Genomic DNA, 20,204 nt, shown 5'->3' with positions numbered 1-20,204 from the left:
GTATAAGTCAACTATCAAGAAGGTTGATTGATAATTGAATAAAATAACCAACAAGTTCAAGTGTTCAACATAAGAAGTTTCATGTAAAATTCAATCAAAATTATTAATACAAAACTGATCAACCCCTCCAATTTTCATTTGTTGACAAAACTAGCCACATCCTTCGAATTGGGACTAAACATCTAAAATTAGAGTTGTTTATGAAAGGTTTTTCTGAAAGTGGTGACAATAATGATGACTTAGAATCATGAATTCTCACAAGGTTTAACTTTTAAGTATGCTCTTCTAGTAGTAGTACTACAAGTAGAATGCAAGCTAAAAGGGTGAATAAGCTCAATTTCAAAGGTTCTCCTCATACTGTAAACAAATAAAAACAGAGAGGTTGCATGCACTGTAACAAAAGTGCTACATTTATCCGGGTTTAACAAGCAACAGACCCCATGTGTAAAACTCTTAATTTAAGCTTAGTCAAACTTCATTTCAAGACACTTCACATCTTTCACAATTTTCTATATATATGATTATCTAACTGTAATAAAGAAGAGTTTTAGTTATTTTCTTTAGAAATTAGTACTATATACGTAGTGTTTTCAAGTGATGTATAGATCACTTGCACATAATCTTCAATGTCTGCAGCTTACAAGCTCATGATCATGTCGCGAAGCCGCCTTTTTAGCTCTCTACTCTCTGTTCTTACTCTTATCTACTTGGTCTGTACAGTATTATCTGCTTCTCCTTCTCTGCACCCAGATGAAGGTTTAGTGGTTTTACTGCATTATATATTTGCCAAAACAAAATGGCTTGTCTTTATGAATTTGAGCTTAACTTTATTGTGTTTCTGATTGTTTGTCTTTTCCAGTGGAAGCGCTTAAGGATATTGCATTGACACTCGGTGTGAAACACTTGAACCTAAGTGAAGATCCATGTCTCACAAAGACTCTGGTTATAACTCAAGATGTTCTCAAGGAAGGACAAAACAGCACAATCAGATGTGACTGTCATTTCAACAACAACAATACTTGTCATATTACACACTTGTAAGAAACTAGCCCTTTCTTTTACTGTATATAGTATATGGTTATCGGCTCTATATAAGTAATTTTGCTTCATGTGTAGTGTCCTTAAGACATTCAGTCTTCCTGGTAGACTTCCACCAGAATTTTCGAAGCTTCGGTATCTTGAATTTATGTGAGGAAGTTCTTTTTGTGTTCTGTTTCCTCTGTTTTCAATGTTGTTGAGGAAACATTATAAAAAAGAACTTTTTTTGGTTGTTTGTGTAGTGACTTGTGCCGTAATTATCTTTATGGCTCAATTCCTATGGAATGGGCTTCACTGCCTTACCTAAAATCTATGTAAGTCTTTGTTCTCAAGTTTCTTGTTTGTTAAGGAAGTAAAAAATGCTTCTGAGTTAACCTGAAATGTATCCTGCAGCTCTGTTTGCGCGAATCGCTTAACAGGAGACATTCCAAAGGGATTAGGGAAGTTTATTAACCTCACTCAATTGTATGTTTCTACCGTTTTATTAGTTCATATGATGTGATTATAGATAAAGTTTCATACTCTTGAAATTTGAAACTAAGTTTTTTTTTGTCTGTTTGAATGATTTCAGAGGTCTTGAAGCCAATCAGTTCTCTGGAACTATCCCAAAGGAACTAGGGAACTTGGTTAATCTAGAAGGATTGTAAGCAAAAATCTGTTAATCACGCTTTAAATCAAAACTTTAAGTTTATAAATTAGGTGATTCTATTGGACTATGTATTTTAATCTTGTTTTTGTTTTGCTGATTCTCTCTCAGAGCATTTTCTTCTAACCAACTAGTTGGAGGTGTACCCAAGACATTAGCAAGACTAAAGAAGCTGACTAATCTGTATGCTCCTCTTTCTTTTCATTACAATATGGCCAGTTTTTTATATGTGTTGTTATGTATAACACTTCATTCATTCTATTGTTTGCAGACGATTCAGCGATAATCGCCTTAATGGATCCATCCCTGAGTTTATAGGGAACTTATCAAAACTTCAAAGATTGTAAGCCAAGAAATTCTGCATTATAGTTTTAATAGCTTGAAGCATTACAAAGTTTTCTGACTTGTGCCTATCTTTGATCAGAGAACTTTACGCGAGTGGCTTAAAAGACCCTATTCCATACTCCATATTTCGTCTAGAGAATCTGATTGACCTGTAACTAATCCATTTCTCAATACATTGTAAGTTACAGAAGCATGTTGCTCTTCTTGAATCTAAACTGTAGCCATTTCTTTAAACGCAGGAGAATCAGCGACACAGCTGCAGGATTGGGACAAGTTCCTCTTATAACTAGCAAGAGCCTGAAATTTTTGTATGTCCATACATCTAATTATGTGTCTGGACCAGAGACAAGATCCTACGTTTTACATAAGTGTTTAAGACTCAAGATTGATTCTGTTAACTTTCCAGGGTTCTAAGAAACATGAACTTAACAGGACCAATCCCAACCAGTCTTTGGGATCTTCCCAATCTCATGACTCTGTAAGTTTCATGTATATATGTTTATATCACTCTTCATAATGCAAAAAACCACCATCAATTATTTTGACTATGATGCTTTTTATTTTCCGGGCAGCGATCTTTCTTTCAATAGACTGACAGGAGAAGTACCAGCAGATGCAAGCGCGCCAAAATATACGTATGTGCAATCGTGTTGAAAGATGAGAGCATTTTGTAATATGAAAAAGTTTTGAATTCATTTCCTGGTTTCATCTTTTTCAGATATTTGGCAGGAAACATGTTGTCAGGAAAAGTTGAGTCAGGACCTTTCCTTACTGCAAGCACCAATATGTATAGCCAATAATAACTTCTCTAATACTCAAATATGTCAAAAATATTTCAATCTAATCTCTATTTTTTCTTGCATTGGATAAACATATCTGCAGTGATCTCTCTTATAATAACTTCACATGGTCTCAAAGCTGCAAAGAGAGGAAGTATGTTCTTCTATTCTTTTCTTAAGTACTTATTTTAAGACTTTCTGAAAGCTTAAAATATGTATTTTTTGATGCAGTAATATAAACACATATGCGAGCTCGCGTTCAACAAACAGTCTGTAAGAACATTTTTGACAATCTTATCAATCACAGGTCATTGTGTATACTGTTATTAACTCATTGTTCTTGATACAGAACCAGACTTCTTCCGTGTTCTGCCATAAACCTATGCCAAAATTGTAAGGTTTTGTTTAGTTGTCTCTTGTTTTGCCAAATGTTCAGTTTCAAGTTTTTGGATATGATCTTGAAAGAAATTCATTTTTTGCAGATAATAGGTCGTTGCATATAAACTGTGGGGGACCTGATGTAACCATCGAAAACTCTAGAGGAAGGTTTCTATATGAGGGTGATAACTATGGACTTACCGGATCAGCTACGAACTATTATGGGAAAAATTGGGGATTCAGCAATACTGGTGACTTTATGGATGATGCAATAACAGAAGATACATACACAGTTTCATCAGAATCTGCAGTTTCAGCCAAATATCCAGACCTTTACCAGAATGCTCGGCGTTCTCCCCTGAGTTTGGCTTACTTTGCCATCTGTTTTGAAAATGGAAGCTACAATGTGAAACTCCATTTTGCAGAGATTCAGTTCTCAGATGAGGAACCTTTTTCTAGACTAGCAAAACGGGTTTTTAACATTTACGTTCAGGTACATATAGCCTTTTGGTGCAGATTCCTTAAGACCCCTTTTTCAGCGTTTGTAGTTGATTTTTTGAAGTTTGAACTTTGTTATCTCTTTAGGGGAAGTTGATTTGGGAGGATTTTAGCATCAGGGAGGAGGCTAATGGAACTCACAAAGAAGTTATAAAAGAAGTGAACACAACCGTGACTGATAACACTTTAGAGATACGGTTGTACTGGGCGGGGAAAGGCACGACGATCATTCCTAAAAGAGGGAACTATGGCTCTCTTATCTCTGCAATCTCAGTCTGTCCCAGTAAGTAAAATCTCTGTAAAAGAAAACATTAAGTTTCACTCAGAATCCTAATTCTTTTGTTGTTCTTGTTTTATCAGGTTCAGAATCTGAATGTGGCGGTAAGAGGAAGAATTGTCTAGTCGTTTGAATCCTCAATTTGTCTACCTTTTATATCTGAAAATGAATCACTCCTTTTCACTTTCTGCTTCTGTCAATTTTCAGTTCCGGTGCAAATTCATCCAGTCACAAAACAACAACACAAACAAAGAAAATATCATCTCATTCTCGGCATAGCAGCCTTAATAGTCTCTCTTTCTTTCTTGATATTGGGCGCTTTATATTGGAGAATATGCGTTAGCAATGCAGATGGAGAGAAAAGAGGTAACATCGGTTAAACTTTTTTTGTCGGTGTTTTTGGTAAATGAAAGCTCAAAGAGATATCTATCTGATAACAGGTTCCTTCAGTTTGAGGCAACTAAAAGTTGCAACAGATGATTTTAATCCGTTAAACAAGATTGGAGAAGGCGGCTTCGGATCTGTTTATAAGGTACAAAAGAGTCTCAAGCTCTAGAAAAATCAATGTTAGTATTCTTAAAAACAGGTAACGTTAAAACCAAAACTCAACAATGCAGGGGCGCTTACCAAATGGAACGTTGATTGCGGTCAAGAAGCTATCTTCCAAATCATGTCAAGGCAATAAAGAGTTTATAAACGAGATCGGTATAATCGCTTGTCTGCAGCACCCGAATCTTGTGAAGCTTTATGGATGCTGTGTTGAGAAAACCCAGCTGCTTCTTGTCTATGAGTACTTGGAGAACAATTGTCTTGCCGATGCATTATTTGGTAAAGTTCTGCTTCTTCTTCACCTCTGTAGATGATCATATTGATCTGATAGAGACCAAATCCTTTTACTGCAGTCTCTTCTATCTTTGAGATGATTGTTTGCTTATAACTGTTGGGTGCAGGAAGAAGCGGTCTGAAACTAGACTGGAGAACAAGACACAAAATATGCTTGGGAATAGCAAGAGGGCTTGCCTTTCTTCATGAAGATTCAGCGGTTAAGATCATTCACAGAGACATCAAAGGAACAAATATACTGCTAGACAAGGATCTGAACTCAAAGATATCAGATTTCGGATTGGCCAGGCTACACGAAGACGATCAGAGTCACATTACCACCAGAGTTGCAGGAACAATGTCAGTCTTACAGTCAGTCATATACACATAATCCATACTTATGATAATAATGTCTCAGTGACAGTTAATGTTGTTATGGTTGCAGAGGATATATGGCTCCTGAATATGCAATGAGGGGTCACCTAACAGAAAAGGCAGATGTTTACAGCTTCGGTGTAGTAGCAATGGAGATCGTTAGCGGAAAGAGCAACGCAAATTACACGCCAGATAACGAATGTTGCGTTGGCCTTCTCGATTGGGTACACTAAAACCAATCCTTTTACACTCACAAGAACTCAGTTTTTCTCTCAACTGGGTACTTATAAAGGTTCTTGATTTTCAAATTCCAGGCATTTGTACTACAAAAGAAAGGAGCATTTGATGAGATTCTGGATCCGAAGCTTGAAGGAGTGTTTGATGTGATGGAGGCAGAGAGAATGATAAAGGTTTCACTTTTATGCTCCAGCAAGTCTCCAACATTACGACCAACTATGTCAGAAGTTGTGAAGATGCTTGAAGGAGAGACTGAGATAGAAGAGATCATATCAGACCCTGGAGCGTACGGTGATGAATTGAGGTTTAAGAAAACGGCGGAGATAGGGTCATCGTCTTTACCTTCCGATTATCTTGTGTCGATTACTTCGTCCTGTGAATCTGCTTACGATTTGTACCCACTTAGTCCCGAGTCCGTTGTTTTCTCTAGACCCTAGATCCCATTGTTAACGACCTTTACATAACAATCTCTGTTACATTTTTTTCACAAATTTCATTGTCAAAGACTGAAACTTTTGGTTTATAAGAAGAAGAAAATAACGCTTTGTAGTCATTGACCAAAAATCGTTAAATTGGGGTATGAAATTAGGGTTCTTTCGTTCGCGCCGTGGGTGTACTCGTAAGCCAGCTATGTCGACGTTATCACCCTCTCCGCCGGAAAGAACATCACGATGATACTTCCCGGTGGCTCCGTCCTGAGCTCGACAATGGCGCCTACATTGCAGCACTTCTTCTTCCCCAACGTGATGACTTTGAGGTCTGTGATTCTGTTATTTTTTGGCTTTCAAGTATCATCAGTGGACAAAGAGAAATTCGTCAAATTGCAGATATTAAGAATTCTGATGATTGAAATGCAGTAGGCCATAGCTTTTTGTCTGGTAGAGATTGTAACTTGGTAAGCTTGAAGCTGCATTTTGCGTTGACATCTATGAAGAAAGAACACACACAGATAACGAGATTAAAACTGCATAATTAGACTAGAGCTGTAGAGTGTCATCACTTCGTGAATTATGGTGGTCACATCTCTGTTATTGATCGGGTCATTTGCTAGCTTATACCGTGCATCAAAGCTTTTTCTTTTGCTTAGAATCTATCATGAACTGTTGAGGACACTCTTTGCAGTGATTAGTTTTAAATCAGGTAACAAAGTCTTGCCTTTTTTCTAGCTACAATGACTTCTTCATGAAATGTTAGTCAAATCAAGTTAAATGTTCTGGTTAACACAATTTGCAACTGAGGTATCAAATGCCATGTTATACAACTACTAATGTGACATCTTTGGTGTCTTTAATTTTTTACATCATACTTCCTCTTTTAGTCTTGTATCTGTTTCTCTGTGCACTGGAAGACTTTTTATTGGCTGAGCATATGTCTCTAGATTGTGGTTTTGACGATGATTCGGGAAGAAACCATTCCCAAAACGTGTGTAATGAAGTTATAAGCATGAAGTCTCTAGAGACAATATGATAGGGACAGCTTGATTTCTTGCCCTGTAAACGTTTTACACCATTGGTAAGATGATTTTCGGTGTGCATGATATTTTGGATAACAAGTATGTCATTGTAGATTTCATGGTAGTCTGATCTAAAAATGATGTCTTATTTGATAAGGAGCTAGGGATAGGGAATTCTTGCGTATGAGAGAGTCTGAGATATATTTGGTTATTTGGATCTCTCTCTCTGGCAGTTGCAGAGCTTCTGACTTTATTGGCCTTTAACAGAGGACATTCAATAAGATTAATATGAGTAAACCAAATTTTATACCCACTAGCTTTATAGATCCAAGGGAAAGTAGAAGTCAACTCTCAAGAAGACTGAATAAAATATGCAACTAGTCGAAGTCTTGTTTCATGTACTCAACCAAAGTTATGCATAGAAATTGTCAATCCCTCCAATTTTTTTATCTATTAACAAAACAAGCCATGATCTTCAAATTATGTGACTCAAGATCTAAAATTAGAATTGTTTAGGCTATATTCTGTTGAAAGTGTTAGCAATAATGCTTTTGGAACCATAAACTCCTACTGCTTTTTAGCCTTTTAGGTGTTCTTCTAGTAGTTCTGCAAGTAAAATGGAGGCGAAAGGCTGAAGAGAATTTTCTAATATTTCTGCTCATATTGTAAATAAATCCAGATGAGAGGCTGGATTGTAATTATCCCCTGAATTTGGCAAGCTGCCTAATACAAGCAATGACTAACCCCATGTGCTTACTCTTAACCTCAACTTAGGCAAACTGCATTTCACTTTTTCACAATTTTCTATATATATATATATATGTGCATTCGTATTGTTTCAGTTATATATTATTTATGTATTGTTTTAAGTCATAGATAGATCACTTGAACACAATCTTCCATGTCTGCAGCTTACAATCTCATGATTAAGTCGAAAAGTTGCCTTTTTAGCTCTTCTATTCTCTTTGTTGTTACACTTATCTACTTATTATGTACTGTATCTGCTTCTCCTTCTCTGCACCCAGATGAAGGTTTAGTAGTTTCAATGCATTATATCATATATACATGTGCCTCTCTTTGTGAATTTGAACTAAACTTGATTTTGTTTCTGGTTTGCTGTCTTCGCCAGTGGAAGCGCTGAAGGATATCACTGAAACATTGGGTGTGAAGCACTTGAACCTAAGTGAAGATCCATGTCTCACAAAGACTCTAGTGATATCTCAAGGTGTTCTCAAGGAAGGACAGAACAGCACAATCAGATGTGACTGTCATTTCAATAACTACAGCACTTGTCATATCAAACACTTGTAAGAAAAACCATTCTGAAAAAGAAGAAACTAACCGTTTTTCTGCTTATTTCTCTTGTTTCTGACCAATTACTATGTACCTCATATCTAGTGTCCTCCAGAAATTCAATCTTCCAGGTAGACTTCCTCCAATGCTGTACAAGTTTCGGCATCTTGAATCGATGTGAGGAGGGTTTTCAGTGTTTCAACTACTTTCAATATCTACTGCTATCGTAGAAGAAACATAACAATGGCTGGAATTCTTTTGCTTGTTTTTGTAGTGACTTATACAATAATTACCTTTATGGCTCAATTCCTATGGAATGGGCCTCACTGCCTTACCTCAAATCTATGTAAGTCTTTGTTCTCAAGTTTGTTTATTGCTAGGAAAGTAAGAAAAGGTTCTGAAGTTACCTGATATATTTCTCCGCAGCTCTGTCTGTGCAAACCGCTTATCAGGAGACATTCCCAAAGGATTGGGGAAGTTTATTAACCTCACCCTTTTGTATGTTCTTAACATTATTTTGTTGATCTTATGAGATTACATATAAAGCTTTTTGTCCTTTTTGAAAACTAAATCTTTCGTCTTTTTGTTTGATTGCAGAGTTCTTGAAGCCAATCAGTTTTCGGGAACTATTCCTAAGGAACTAGGGAACCTAGTGAATCTACAAGGACTGTACGTAAGACCCTTTTAAAAATCACTTTTGAAGAGATCGAAACAAATTTATGACCCAGTGATTTTCTCAAACATGATCCATTTAATTTTGTTTTGCTGATTCCAGAGGACTCTCTTCCAACCAACTTGTCGGAGGCCTCCCCAAGACATTAGCAAAACTAACAAAGCTAACTAATCTGTAAGATCATCTTTCTCATCTGGATTACTAACAAAATATCAGCTTTAGAATGTGTTCATCATGCTGAATTGTTTTTCATTATATTGTTTACAGCCATTTAAGTGATAATCGCCTGAACGGATCGATTCCAGAGTTTATTGGGAAGTTACCAAAACTTCAAAGATTGTGAGTAAAGTATCTTTATTTTTCATTACACTTAAATAGTTAGTATTTGTACATTTCAATGTTTTCTGACTTGTGCTGATAACGTTGTATCAGAGAACTCTATGCGAGTGGCCTTAGAGGACCTATTCCAGACTCCATTTTTCATCTGGAGAATTTGATCGACGTGTAAGTTTTTTATCCTCTTTAGATATTTGTTGAAGCAATAATTTTGTAAGTTGCAGAAGCCTATGTTCTTTTTTGAAACGAAATTGTGGCCTTTTCTTTCTATGCAGGAGAATCAGTGACACGGTTGCAGGATTGGGACATGTTCCTCAGATAACTAGCACGAGCCTGAAATATTTGTATGTAATAGTACATTTTTATGTCTCAGGTCCAGATACGATCATATGGTCAATTACTTGTGTTTAGACTTTAGACTGATGTTGATCATTTTCAGGGTTTTGAGAAACATAAACTTATCTGGACCAATTCCAACCAGTATCTGGGATCTGCCCAGTTTAATGACTCTGTAAGTCTCATGTTTTATCACCACGCATCTTGCTAAACACTGTCCAGTCTCTTATAAGTTATAACGCCTTTTTTTTTGACAGGGATCTTTCCTTTAATAGGCTGACTGGAGAAATACCAGCATATGCAACTGCCCCAAAATACACGTAAGTCTTAAAGTGTCAGATGATCAAAAGGATTAGGTATGCTATTAAAATTTACTATAGCTGTTGAACTCATCTCCTGGTTTCATTTTTCAGATATTTAGCTGGAAACATGTTGTCTGGAAAGGTTGAAACAGGAGCTTTCCTTACTGCAAGCACAAATATGTATGACCATTCTTATTTTATAGCAGTCATATATGTCAAGTCATTTCTCGGTATTACACTAATCTCTCCTTTTACCAATATTCATATGTGCAGTGATCTTTCCTATAATAATTTCACGTGGTCTCCAATGTGCAAAGAGAGGAAGTATGTTTTTTCTGTTGTTAACTACCGCCTTTCATCTGCTTAAATTTTCTGGATACTTTTAACATAAGTTTCCATGCAGGAATATAAACACATATGAGAGCTCACACTCAAAAAACCGTCTGTAAGAGCATTTTGTCAATCTTATTAATCACTTGCTACTTCGTGTACTGTTATTAACTCATTGTTCTGTATACAGAACCAGACTTCTTCCATGTTCCGCCATAAAGCAATGCCAAAATTGTAGGTTCTTTTGCTTTTTATTGATTTCCAAATACCCTTTTTCGAGTTTCTGCATATGAACTGGAAATTGTTTACTTTCCACAGATAGTAGATCGCTGCATATAAACTGTGGGGGACCTGATGTAACCATCGAAAACTCTCGAGGAAGGTTTCTGTATGAAGGTGATAACTATGGACTTACCGGATCAGCTACGAACTATTATAGGAAAAATTGGGGATACAGCAATACTGGTGACTTTATGGATGATGCAATAACAGAAGATACATACACAGTTTCATCAGAATCTGCAGTTTCAGCAAAATATCCAGACCTTTACCAGAATGCTCGGCGCTCTCCCCTCAGTTTGGCTTACTATGCATTTTGCTTCGAAAATGGAAGCTACAATGTGAAACTCCATTTTGCAGAGATTCAGTTCTCAGATGTGGAACCATACACTAAACTAGCGAAACGGGTTTTTAACATTTACATTCAGGTACATATAGCCTTTTGCCGCAGATTCTTTAAGAACCCCTTTTCAGGGGTTTTAGCCGATTCTTGAAGTTTGAAATTTAATATATGTTCAGGGGAAGTTGATTTGGGAGGATTTCAGCATTAGAGAGGAGGCTAATGGAACTCACAAAGAAGTTATAAGAGAAGTAAACACGACCGTGACTGATAACACTTTAGAGATACGGCTTTACTGGGCAGGGAAAGGCACAATGATCATTCCTCAAAGAGGGTACTATGGCTCTCTTATCTCTGCAGTCTCAGTTTGTCCCAGTAAGTAAAATTCTGTGGAGGTAAACATGAAGTTTCCCTCAGAAATTTTTATCCTAATTGTTTACTTGTTTTTGTTTTACCAGGTTCAGAATCTGAATGCGGTGGTATGAAGAAGAAAATCTCAAGTCTTTGAGTCCTTTTGTTCCTGCTAAATCTTGAATATGGATTAATCTTTTTCTCTTTGTTTTCTTTTGTCCGCCTTCAGTTCCAGTGCAATTTCTTCCGGTAAAAAAAGATCATAAACCAACAAAATATCCTCTAATTCTTGGCTTAACACTCTCTCTTGCTTTCTTGCTCCTGGCCGCATTCTGTTGGAGAAAGTGTGTTAGCAATGCAAATGCAGCAGAACGAGGTATTGAATTCGCTACTTAAAAACCATGTAAAGTTCTGTTTTTTTTTTTGAAAATAAAGAGCTTAAGGGACCTGATCTAAGAACAGGTTCCTTCAGTTTGAGGCAACTAAAAGTCGCGACCAACGATTTTGATCCCTTAAACAAGATTGGAGAAGGCGGCTTTGGATCTGTTTATAAGGTACAAAGGAGTCTTCAAGCTCTAGAAATCAATGTTAGTGTTCTTAAAAACAGGTGACGGTAAAGCCAAAAATTTGACAATACAGGGGCGATTACCAGATGGAACATTGATTGCGGTAAAGAAGCTATCTTCCAAATCACATCAAGGTAACAAAGAGTTTGTAAACGAGATCGGTATGATCGCTTGCCTGCAGCACCCGAACCTTGTGAAGCTTTATGGATGCTGTGTTGAGAAAAACCAGCTGCTTCTTGTCTATGAGTACTTGGAGAACAATTGTCTTTCTGATGCATTATTTGGTAAATTTATCTGATAGATGATTGGACCAAATCCTTTGACTGCATTCTCTTCTGTCTTGAGATTGAATATTTGCTTGTAAACTGTGGGAGCAGGAAGAAGCTGTCTCAAACTAGAATGGGGAACAAGACACAAAATATGCTTGGGAATCGCGAGAGGGCTTGCTTTCCTCCATGAAGATTCAGCAGTTAAGATCATTCACCGAGACATTAAAGGGACAAATGTTCTACTTGACAAGGATCTGAACTCAAAGATATCAGATTTCGGGTTGGCCAGGCTCCATGAAGACAATCAGAGTCACATTACCACCAGAGTTGCAGGAACAATGTTAGTAGTATATTCAGTCGTACAGATGAGTTCAGCATAAGATGATGTTTCAATAGCAGTTATTGTTATTTTTGTTGCAGAGGATATATGGCTCCTGAATATGCAATGAGGGGTCACCTAACAGAAAAGGCAGATGTTTACAGCTTCGGTGTGGTGGCAATGGAGATTGTTAGCGGAAAGAGCAACGCGAAATACACGCCAGATGACGAATGTTGTGTTGGCCTTCTCGATTGGGTACTGATTCAGTCTTTTTCTCCACAAGAATTCTGCTTTCTCTCAAATAAAAAGGTTCTTAGTTTTCAATTTCAGGCATTTGTGTTGCAAAAGAAAGGGGATATCGCGGAAATTCTGGATCCGAGGCTGGAAGGAATGTTCGATGTGATGGAGGCAGAGAGAATGATAAAGGTTTCACTTTTATGCGCCAACAAGTCTTCGACATTACGGCCAAACATGTCGCAAGTTGTGAAGATGCTTGAAGGGGAGACTGAGATAGAACAGATCATATCAGACCCTGGAGTGTATAGTGATAACTTGCACTTCAAGCCATCGTCTTTGTCGTCTGATTATATCTTGTCGATTCCTTCATCATCTGAATCTGCTTATGATCTGTACCCACTCAGCCCCGAGTCCATTGTCTTTACTATACAGTAGCCTGAACCCTCTGATTATCTCTACGCTAGGGTTGTTGTTGTAGGCTACTTCGGGCTCGAGAAAAGATTGTAATTAGGGCTAATATCGCTAGTTGTACTTGGAAAAGAATTTATTTTGTTTTAGAAGAAAAAATCATACTTAAATTGAAATTCGTTATAAAATTAAAACTATAGAGAAAATTCCAAAATGAAATCCAAAAGGTCCTTGTCCTAGCGTTTAGCCGTTTACTTTGACTCTTCATCCAAGAAAGTAAAGACATGGCTTTATATGCTTTCATTTTTAGTACAAATACGAGTGGTCAGTGGTGTGTGTAATCTATAACGAGTGGTCAATGGTGTGTGTAATCTATAACGAGTGGGCAGTGGTGTGTGTAATCGATGTATATTGTCTGTGTGATTGGCCGTACGGATTGGCCGTAGTTTAGTCACCAAGTGTTGGCTTTCTATTAGTATTAATTTGCTGATAACATGGTAAATATTTTGATTTTTAAAACATGCACAAGAGCATTTTAAAGAAGTCATACATCATAAGGTTCTATACGCGCTTTGATATATATAAATAAGAACAAAGCATAGCATTTTGAGGAAATTATCCCAAGGTTTTATAGTATGATGAATAACATTCAATTGGAGAAGTTAGATGCAAGAATTGTTCAACTTCCTCCACAGAGTGTTAATTAGTTGAGGTTCTAAAATTAATCAACCAATACATAAGGAGACATGAAACATCAAGCATTCATTAACCTCTCTATTCACCACTATTAACGTCGACATTAATGTTTATTTTGGTGAATTGGTCAATATATACCTATACTCTCTACTCACCGACAACCTAAGAAAACCCTATAAATTTGCTTGTTGGTGATGACTTTGTGATCTGCCAAACAAATTAAATACACATATATACAAAGAATCACTAAATATACCTTATATATACATATGTCAATCATCCTCTGGAGTTTTTTCCTGTTCTTTACCATTATCTTAAGTTCCCTCACAAATATAACAACATTGGCTTCTTTTTCATCTCTTCACGCAGATGAATGTATCATTTCTAAAAATTTTATAAATCATAATCAGAATCCGTATATATTTTATATACTTATTTTCAATATGTTTTTTTGCTATATTAATGCAGTGAATGCACTAAAGGAGATAGCTACTACACTTGGTATAAAGAGATTGAACCTAAGGGATGAAGATCCTTGCAGTTCAAAAACTCTAAAGATCATACAAGAAGTTGATTTTGTTCCGAATCTAGATATCAACAACACCATTGGTTGTGATTGTAGCTTCAACAACAACACGATATGTCGTATTACAGAACTGTGAGTGTTAGTTTTTTTGTCTTCTCTTCGTTTAATCCTTTTACTTTCTCTTCTTTTCTAATAATGTTTTGCATTATTATATATAAATACAGAGCTCTCAAGACCATGAGTCTTCGAGGGAAACTTCCACCTGAATTGACCAAGCTTCCATATCTCAAATCGATGTAAGTTCTGAATTATATAATTAGTTGGATGTGTGTTTTTTTCAATTTGCAAGACATGGTTATACAATAAGAAGACATATAGGTCTATTATGCTAGTATGGTCATATGTTCGTTTGGCAGCCAGTGGAATGGAAAAATATTGGTTAGTAATTTGCTCTTCTTTGCAGCGAATTATGCCGGAACTACCTCTCAGGAACAATTCCAATGGAGTGGGCTAAAATGGCATACCTCACTAGCATGTTAGCTTTCTCTCTTCTCTCTTTCCAATAATGTTCATTGTCATGATTTGGGAGTAACGTACGAAATTTTTCTTGCAGCTCGGTCTGCGCGAATAATTTGTCTGGAAACTTACCAGCTGGATTACAAAACTTCAAGAATCTGACATTCCTGTACGTCTCAAGTTGTTTTGTATACCGGTATATATGTTCGTTTTGATCTGACCTAATATTACAGTAATGTGACGAAATTTTCAGAGGAGTTGAAGGCAACCAGTTCTCTGGTCCCATTCCTGATGAGCTTGGTAACTTGACCAGTCTAACAGGACTGTAAGACCCTTTTATTGCATTTTAACCATTGTTCAAATTAAACCTCAATTATCTTCTTTGATTTTGTGGAAGGAATCCAGTTTTGATATTTTGTGAAACTGGATTTTGTAGGGAACTTGCGTCTAATAAATTTACAGGAATCCTTCCCGGCACTCTTGCTAGACTGGTAAACCTTGAAAGAGTGTAAGTTGTTAACTCTACTTAGCTATGAAAGTTTTCAAATAATGATCTAAAAACTAGAAGTTATCTAAAAGGTTTTCAAATAATGATCATATACATGTTTTTGCAGGGAACTTGCGTCTAATAAAATTGTAGCAGCTAGGTGTTTGTTTTATTGGCAGAGATATTGAACTGAACTAGTAGTTTGTTTTCATAATGCAGAAGGATATGTGACAATAACTTTACTGGTATCATCCCAGCATATATTGGCAACTGGACTCGGCTTCAAAAGCTGTAAGCTTCTCCTTCTTCACTAACGATAATTTATCTTATAGTTTATTTCTTTGTGTGTTCTAACCTGTGTTGTGTTTTGATCAACAGACATCTTTATGCAAGTGGACTGACAGGACCTATCCCTGATGCAGTGGTCCGCCTAGAAAATCTTCTTGAATTGTAATGAACTATATTCAATAGATTAGCAAAAGGATCATTGAATTGAAACTGATGTTCTAAGCATTATAGATATATGTATGCAGGAGTCTTAGTGATACGACTGGGATAAAATCCTTTCCGAATTTATCTAGCAAAGGCCTCAAACGCCTGTATGTATATTTCCCACTGAAGCTTTATGTTTCTCTTCGTGATGCTTGATACTAACTGACAATGTCAAACTATTGTCTCTGTTCCTGCCTGTTCCAGGATTTTGAGGAATGTGGGTTTGTCTGGTCCAATTCCTTCTTACATCTGGAATTTGACAGACCTAAAGATTCTGTAAGTGTTTTAATCATATTTACTACGACTCTGTAGACATATCAAAACTAGCTTGTTCTGTATCGTCTACATTTTAGTCATTTAATTACCTACTGTACTATACGGTTCTATGCTTAAAGTTACTCAATTATATGTAGATAATCATCGTCTCATGCATGGGAAAGAAAACAAATGTAGAGAAAATAACCTGTTGTAAGAATGATTTGCAAGTATGAGAGAATCTGTTTATAAACTTTTGCAGATTCTATAGAAGCAAATTTATACAGTATTTACACAATTACGTTTCTATCAAAAGAAATTCATTTATTTTTTCGCATTGTTTTCTGCAGTGATTTGTCATTTAACAAATTGAATGGTATAGTTCAAGGAGTTCAAAACCCACCAAAGAATATGTAAGTACTACAATAATCTTTTAATGTGAACTCTACATATATATATACTCTGTATAATTTGCCATTCGACATGTTCTTACAGTTATTTGACTGGCAATTTGCTTTCTGGAAACATTGAATCTGGTGGTTTACTCAACAGCCAATCTTATATGTATGTTTCAGCCCTTCACAAGTTTGTATGGTTTGTGAAGTTTGCTGCCATGTCAACTAATCTTCTTGTCGGTTTTCTGTATTTTGGCGAATCTTCACAGTGATCTCTCTTATAACAATTTTTCATGGTCGTCTAGCTGTCAAAAGGGCAGGTATGAGCATAAAACCTTGGTAGGTAGGATACGTTTTCTCTCTATTTGCTTATGTTCTCACTTTCTGTTGAATCAGTACCATTAACACATACCAGAGCTCATATTCGAAGAACAATTTGTAAGTACACACTCTTGCCTTATGTTGCAACAAGAACAGACTAAATAATTAGCATTCTCTTGCTTCCGTATATTGTAATAGATGCTATGACCGTCTTGTTATACAGAACTGGGCTTCCTCCATGCGCTGTGCCAGCCAACTGCAAGAAATGTAAGTACATATTGAGCCGTTCTAACGTATCTCTAACATGCATTAGATATTTTGACGTACTCACATTTGTTCATCCTTTTTTTCTTAAAAATTAATAATTTCACGTCTACTTTTTCTACTGATGGTGATGAATTGTAGATCAGCGATTTCTACATATAAACTGTGGTGGAGAAGAAGTATCTATTAGAAACTCCTTGGGTAAAATAACGTATCAAACTGATAACAGTCGTCAAACCAACGCTGCATCAAATCAGCAGTTCGATTATTGGGGAGTCAGTAACACAGGTGACTTTACCGATGATAATAGTGATCATGATGAGTACTACACGTCAACTAATTTAACCCTGTCTGGAGACTATCCTGATCTTTATAAGACTGCACGTCGATCTGCTCTATCTCTTGTTTATTATGCATTCTGCTTGGAAAATGGAAACTACAATGTGAAACTACATTTTATGGAGATTCAGTTTTCTGACAAAGAAGTATACAGCCGTCTTGGCAGACGCATATTTGATGTCTATGTTCAGGTGGTTAAGCATCACTTACTACTTAGTAATTGTTTCTTTGATTATAAGTTGCATGGAAGATTGACGTTCATTTGCTATTCGTCATTTCTCCTGCCCTGTTAGGGAAAATTATTCTTGAGGGATTTTAACATCAACAAGGAGGCTAATGGAAATATGAAGCCTGTTATTAAAGAAATAAACGCGACTGTGACCAATCATATGTTGGAGATTCGGTTGTATTGGGCGGGGAAAGGGACAACCCTCATTCCTAAAAGAGGAAATTATGGTCCTCTTATCTCTGCTATCTCCTTGTGTCACAGTAAGTAGTACCCTTAAACTCTAATTTTTCTTAACTATCTCAAGTCTCTGCTTCAACAAACCTTATTCATCGTATGGCTTTCATGACTTTCTTAACATCGATTTGTTTTACTCATAAATGGCCATAACGGTCAGATTATTACTTTTTCGTATATCCGTTGCCTTTTTGTGCTTACCCTTCATCATATTGACACTCGTTCCTGCTACTTAATGATAACATTCATCTTTCAAAATTTCAGGTCAGGAGCCACTATGTGGAGGTACATAGATTAAGAAAATTACTTCATCGAAAATGATATTTCTGTACGTACGTAGCTTGTTTCATGTATGATGTAAATGTATATATATATTTTCACTTTTAGTGTCTCATTTGTAGTGGAGAAAACAAAACATCACATTAAGTATCCCCTAATTTTGGGGGCTTCGGGTGCCTTGGTAACAATTGTTCTATTGGCTGTGGGAATATATGCTCGGGGAATATACAGAAGAGACAATAATAGGAGAGAACGAGGTATCATAGTTCAGTGTATGAATCCATTTCTGGTACATGAACATTCTTTTTAATGATTTTCTCTTGTGAACCTGATCACATAGATTTGAGAGCCCAGGGTCTACAAACTGTTTGCTTTTCTTGGAGGCAACTGCAAACAGCAACAAACAATTTTGATCAGGCCAACAAACTTGGAGAAGGAGGCTTCGGATCCGTATTCAAAGTATGCTATATACCAACTTCTTCTCAAACGAAATATGGCTTAAGGGTTTATTGATATGAGAAACTTAATGCAGGGAGAGCTGTCGGATGGAACTATCATAGCAGTCAAGCAGCTTTCTTCCAAGTCAAGTCAAGGAAACCGCGAGTTTGTGAATGAGATAGGCATGATTTCAGGTCTGAACCATCCTAACCTTGTCAAGCTTTATGGATGCTGTGTCGAGAGAGATCAATTGCTGCTCGTGTATGAGTACATGGAAAATAACTCCCTTGCTCTTGCTTTGTTTGGTAAATTAATGTCATTCAGCTTTCCCTTACGTTTTCAGTCCAATTCAAGTGTAAATATATGTTATTCCATTCAACGTGATATCTTTTCTATTTGGTTTACATCCATTGGCAGGACAAAACTCCTTGAAATTGGACTGGGCAGCAAGACAAAAAATATGTGTTGGAATCGCAAGAGGGCTTGAATTCCTCCACGATGGATCAGCGATGAGAATGGTTCACCGTGACATAAAAACCACTAATGTGCTTCTAGACACCGACCTTAATGCAAAAATATCTGACTTTGGATTAGCTAGGCTTCATGAAGCAGAACACACTCACATTAGCACCAAGGTTGCAGGAACCATGTAAGTATTGAACATAAGACAAAAACCACTTCATGGCTGAAGAAATATCTCATTCTTGGTTTCTTTCCAATAATGATGCAGCGGATATATGGCTCCAGAATATGCATTATGGGGTCAACTGACAGAGAAAGCAGATGTGTACAGCTTCGGAGTTGTGGCAATGGAAATTGTTAGTGGAAAGAGTAATACCAAACAGCAGGGAAATGCTGATAGCGTCTCGCTTATCAATTGGGTAACCATGGAGCTTTTCTTTCTCTTTAGTTGATTTTATGTGTAATCTGTTTCCATAAGTTTACTGAAACCAGTTTTTACATCAAATCTCAGGCGCTGACGCTGCAACAGACAGGGGACATACTGGAGATTGTAGATCGAATGCTTGAGGGTGAGTTCAATAGAAGTGAAGCCGTGAGGATGATCAAAGTTGCTCTCGTTTGCACAAACTCATCTCCTTCCTTAAGGCCAACAATGTCAGAGGCTGTGAAGATGCTAGAGGGAGAGATCGAAATAACACAGGTTATGTCAGATCCTGGTATATATGGGCACGACTGGAGCATCTCAAAGCTGAGGGACATTGATACGCATAGTAGCTCGAGCACGTCTGGTGTGACCGATCAGACGACAACAACAATGAAATCCTCTGTTTCTGGTTGTGATCTCTATCCGTTATACCCTGAATCCATGATCTTAAACTCCACAGTAGAGAATTCTTCCTCGTCACTGTAATATCAAAAGCTATGATACATTGCCTACTTAATGAGAGGCTAGTGAGGTTATCCGAAAGTTAACTACGTAGTTATATCATTAAAGTTGTCTGGAACCTTACCATCATCTCAATTTACATACATCCAAAACACACATGTATCGCTAGTGCTTTTTGAATCAAACTATCTTTTTCTCACTACGATTGAACTCATACACATCGATTTACTTGGGAGACATCAAATGGACATGAAAGCGTAATTCAATGATGTAGAAACACATGTATTTTCTAAGTTTAGATACTCTTTATCACAAAATCTTAAAGGAGAGACTGAGATGGAACAGATCATATCAGACCCTGGAGTGTACAGTGATAACTTGCGCTTCAAGCCATCTTCTTTGTCATCTGATTATATCGTGACGATTCCTTCATCCTCTGAATCTGCTTATGATCTGTACCCACTCAGTCCCGAGTCCATTGTCTTTACTATACAGTAG

At 36.8% G+C, this 20,204-nt stretch overlaps 3 protein-coding genes across 7 annotated transcripts; all 3 read left to right on the top strand.

Moving 5' to 3' along the window:
* Positions 1-504: 504 nt before the first annotated feature.
* Positions 505-6,404, top strand: AT1G29740 (Leucine-rich repeat transmembrane protein kinase; the record flags this gene model as incomplete). 2 transcript variants are annotated; one of them, NM_102714.5, is made up of 26 exons in its annotated part: positions 627-756; positions 860-1,037; positions 1,117-1,188; positions 1,281-1,352; positions 1,432-1,503; positions 1,610-1,681; positions 1,796-1,867; positions 1,956-2,027; positions 2,109-2,180; positions 2,269-2,337; positions 2,436-2,507; positions 2,602-2,664; positions 2,748-2,816; positions 2,912-2,962; positions 3,040-3,081; positions 3,158-3,201; positions 3,291-3,679; positions 3,772-3,967; positions 4,045-4,065; positions 4,169-4,327; positions 4,402-4,493; positions 4,579-4,789; positions 4,912-5,143; positions 5,229-5,382; positions 5,473-5,807; positions 6,020-6,245. In NM_102714.5, 26 exons carry the CDS (start codon positions 627-629, stop codon positions 6,243-6,245), a joined length of 3,237 nt encoding a protein of 1,078 aa, NP_174267.4. The 2 variants fall into 2 exon arrangements, with proteins under 2 accessions (NP_001320665.1, NP_174267.4); NM_001332872.1 differs by having other exon boundaries at positions 505-756; positions 5,473-6,404.
* Positions 6,405-7,710: 1,306 nt separating this feature from the next.
* On the top strand, positions 7,711-13,060 carry AT1G29730 (Leucine-rich repeat transmembrane protein kinase; the record flags this gene model as incomplete). 4 transcript variants are annotated; one of them, NM_001332869.1, is made up of 25 exons in its annotated part: positions 7,711-7,879; positions 7,978-8,155; positions 8,247-8,318; positions 8,416-8,487; positions 8,568-8,639; positions 8,739-8,810; positions 8,917-8,988; positions 9,082-9,153; positions 9,247-9,318; positions 9,426-9,494; positions 9,590-9,661; positions 9,744-9,806; positions 9,900-9,968; positions 10,062-10,112; positions 10,192-10,233; positions 10,309-10,352; positions 10,437-10,825; positions 10,917-11,112; positions 11,196-11,216; positions 11,318-11,464; positions 11,551-11,642; positions 11,728-11,938; positions 12,032-12,263; positions 12,344-12,497; positions 12,573-13,060. In NM_001332869.1, the coding sequence occupies 25 exons, from the start codon at positions 7,750-7,752 to the stop codon at positions 12,912-12,914; spliced, it is 3,006 nt and encodes a 1,001-aa protein (NP_001322634.1). In that variant the 3' UTR covers positions 12,915-13,060. The 4 variants fall into 4 exon arrangements, with proteins under 4 accessions (NP_001322634.1, NP_174266.2, NP_001322633.1 ...); NM_001332870.1 differs by having other exon boundaries at positions 7,750-7,879; positions 12,560-13,060; NM_102713.4 differs by lacking the exon at positions 11,318-11,464 and having other exon boundaries at positions 11,196-11,237; positions 11,524-11,642; positions 12,029-12,263.
* Positions 13,061-13,750: 690 nt separating this feature from the next.
* On the top strand, positions 13,751-19,965 carry AT1G29720 (Leucine-rich repeat transmembrane protein kinase). The gene is made up of 25 exons (NM_102712.4): positions 13,751-13,958; positions 14,052-14,241; positions 14,334-14,405; positions 14,573-14,644; positions 14,723-14,794; positions 14,879-14,950; positions 15,062-15,133; positions 15,332-15,403; positions 15,491-15,562; positions 15,646-15,711; positions 15,809-15,880; positions 16,210-16,272; positions 16,355-16,423; positions 16,524-16,574; positions 16,651-16,692; positions 16,799-16,842; positions 16,981-17,369; positions 17,472-17,667; positions 17,906-17,926; positions 18,043-18,177; positions 18,261-18,379; positions 18,453-18,663; positions 18,776-19,007; positions 19,089-19,239; positions 19,332-19,965. Exons 1-25 carry the CDS (start codon positions 13,853-13,855, stop codon positions 19,728-19,730), a joined length of 3,060 nt encoding a protein of 1,019 aa, NP_564335.3. The 5' UTR covers positions 13,751-13,852; the 3' UTR covers positions 19,731-19,965.
* The last annotated feature ends 239 nt before the right edge of the window (positions 19,966-20,204 follow it).

The sequence above is a fragment of the Arabidopsis thaliana genome (assembly GCF_000001735.4).
Source record: "Arabidopsis thaliana chromosome 1 sequence".
In the NCBI taxonomy this organism is placed as follows: Eukaryota; Viridiplantae; Streptophyta; class Magnoliopsida; order Brassicales; family Brassicaceae; genus Arabidopsis; species Arabidopsis thaliana.
This window is presented reverse-complemented; position numbering and strand designations above follow the sequence as displayed.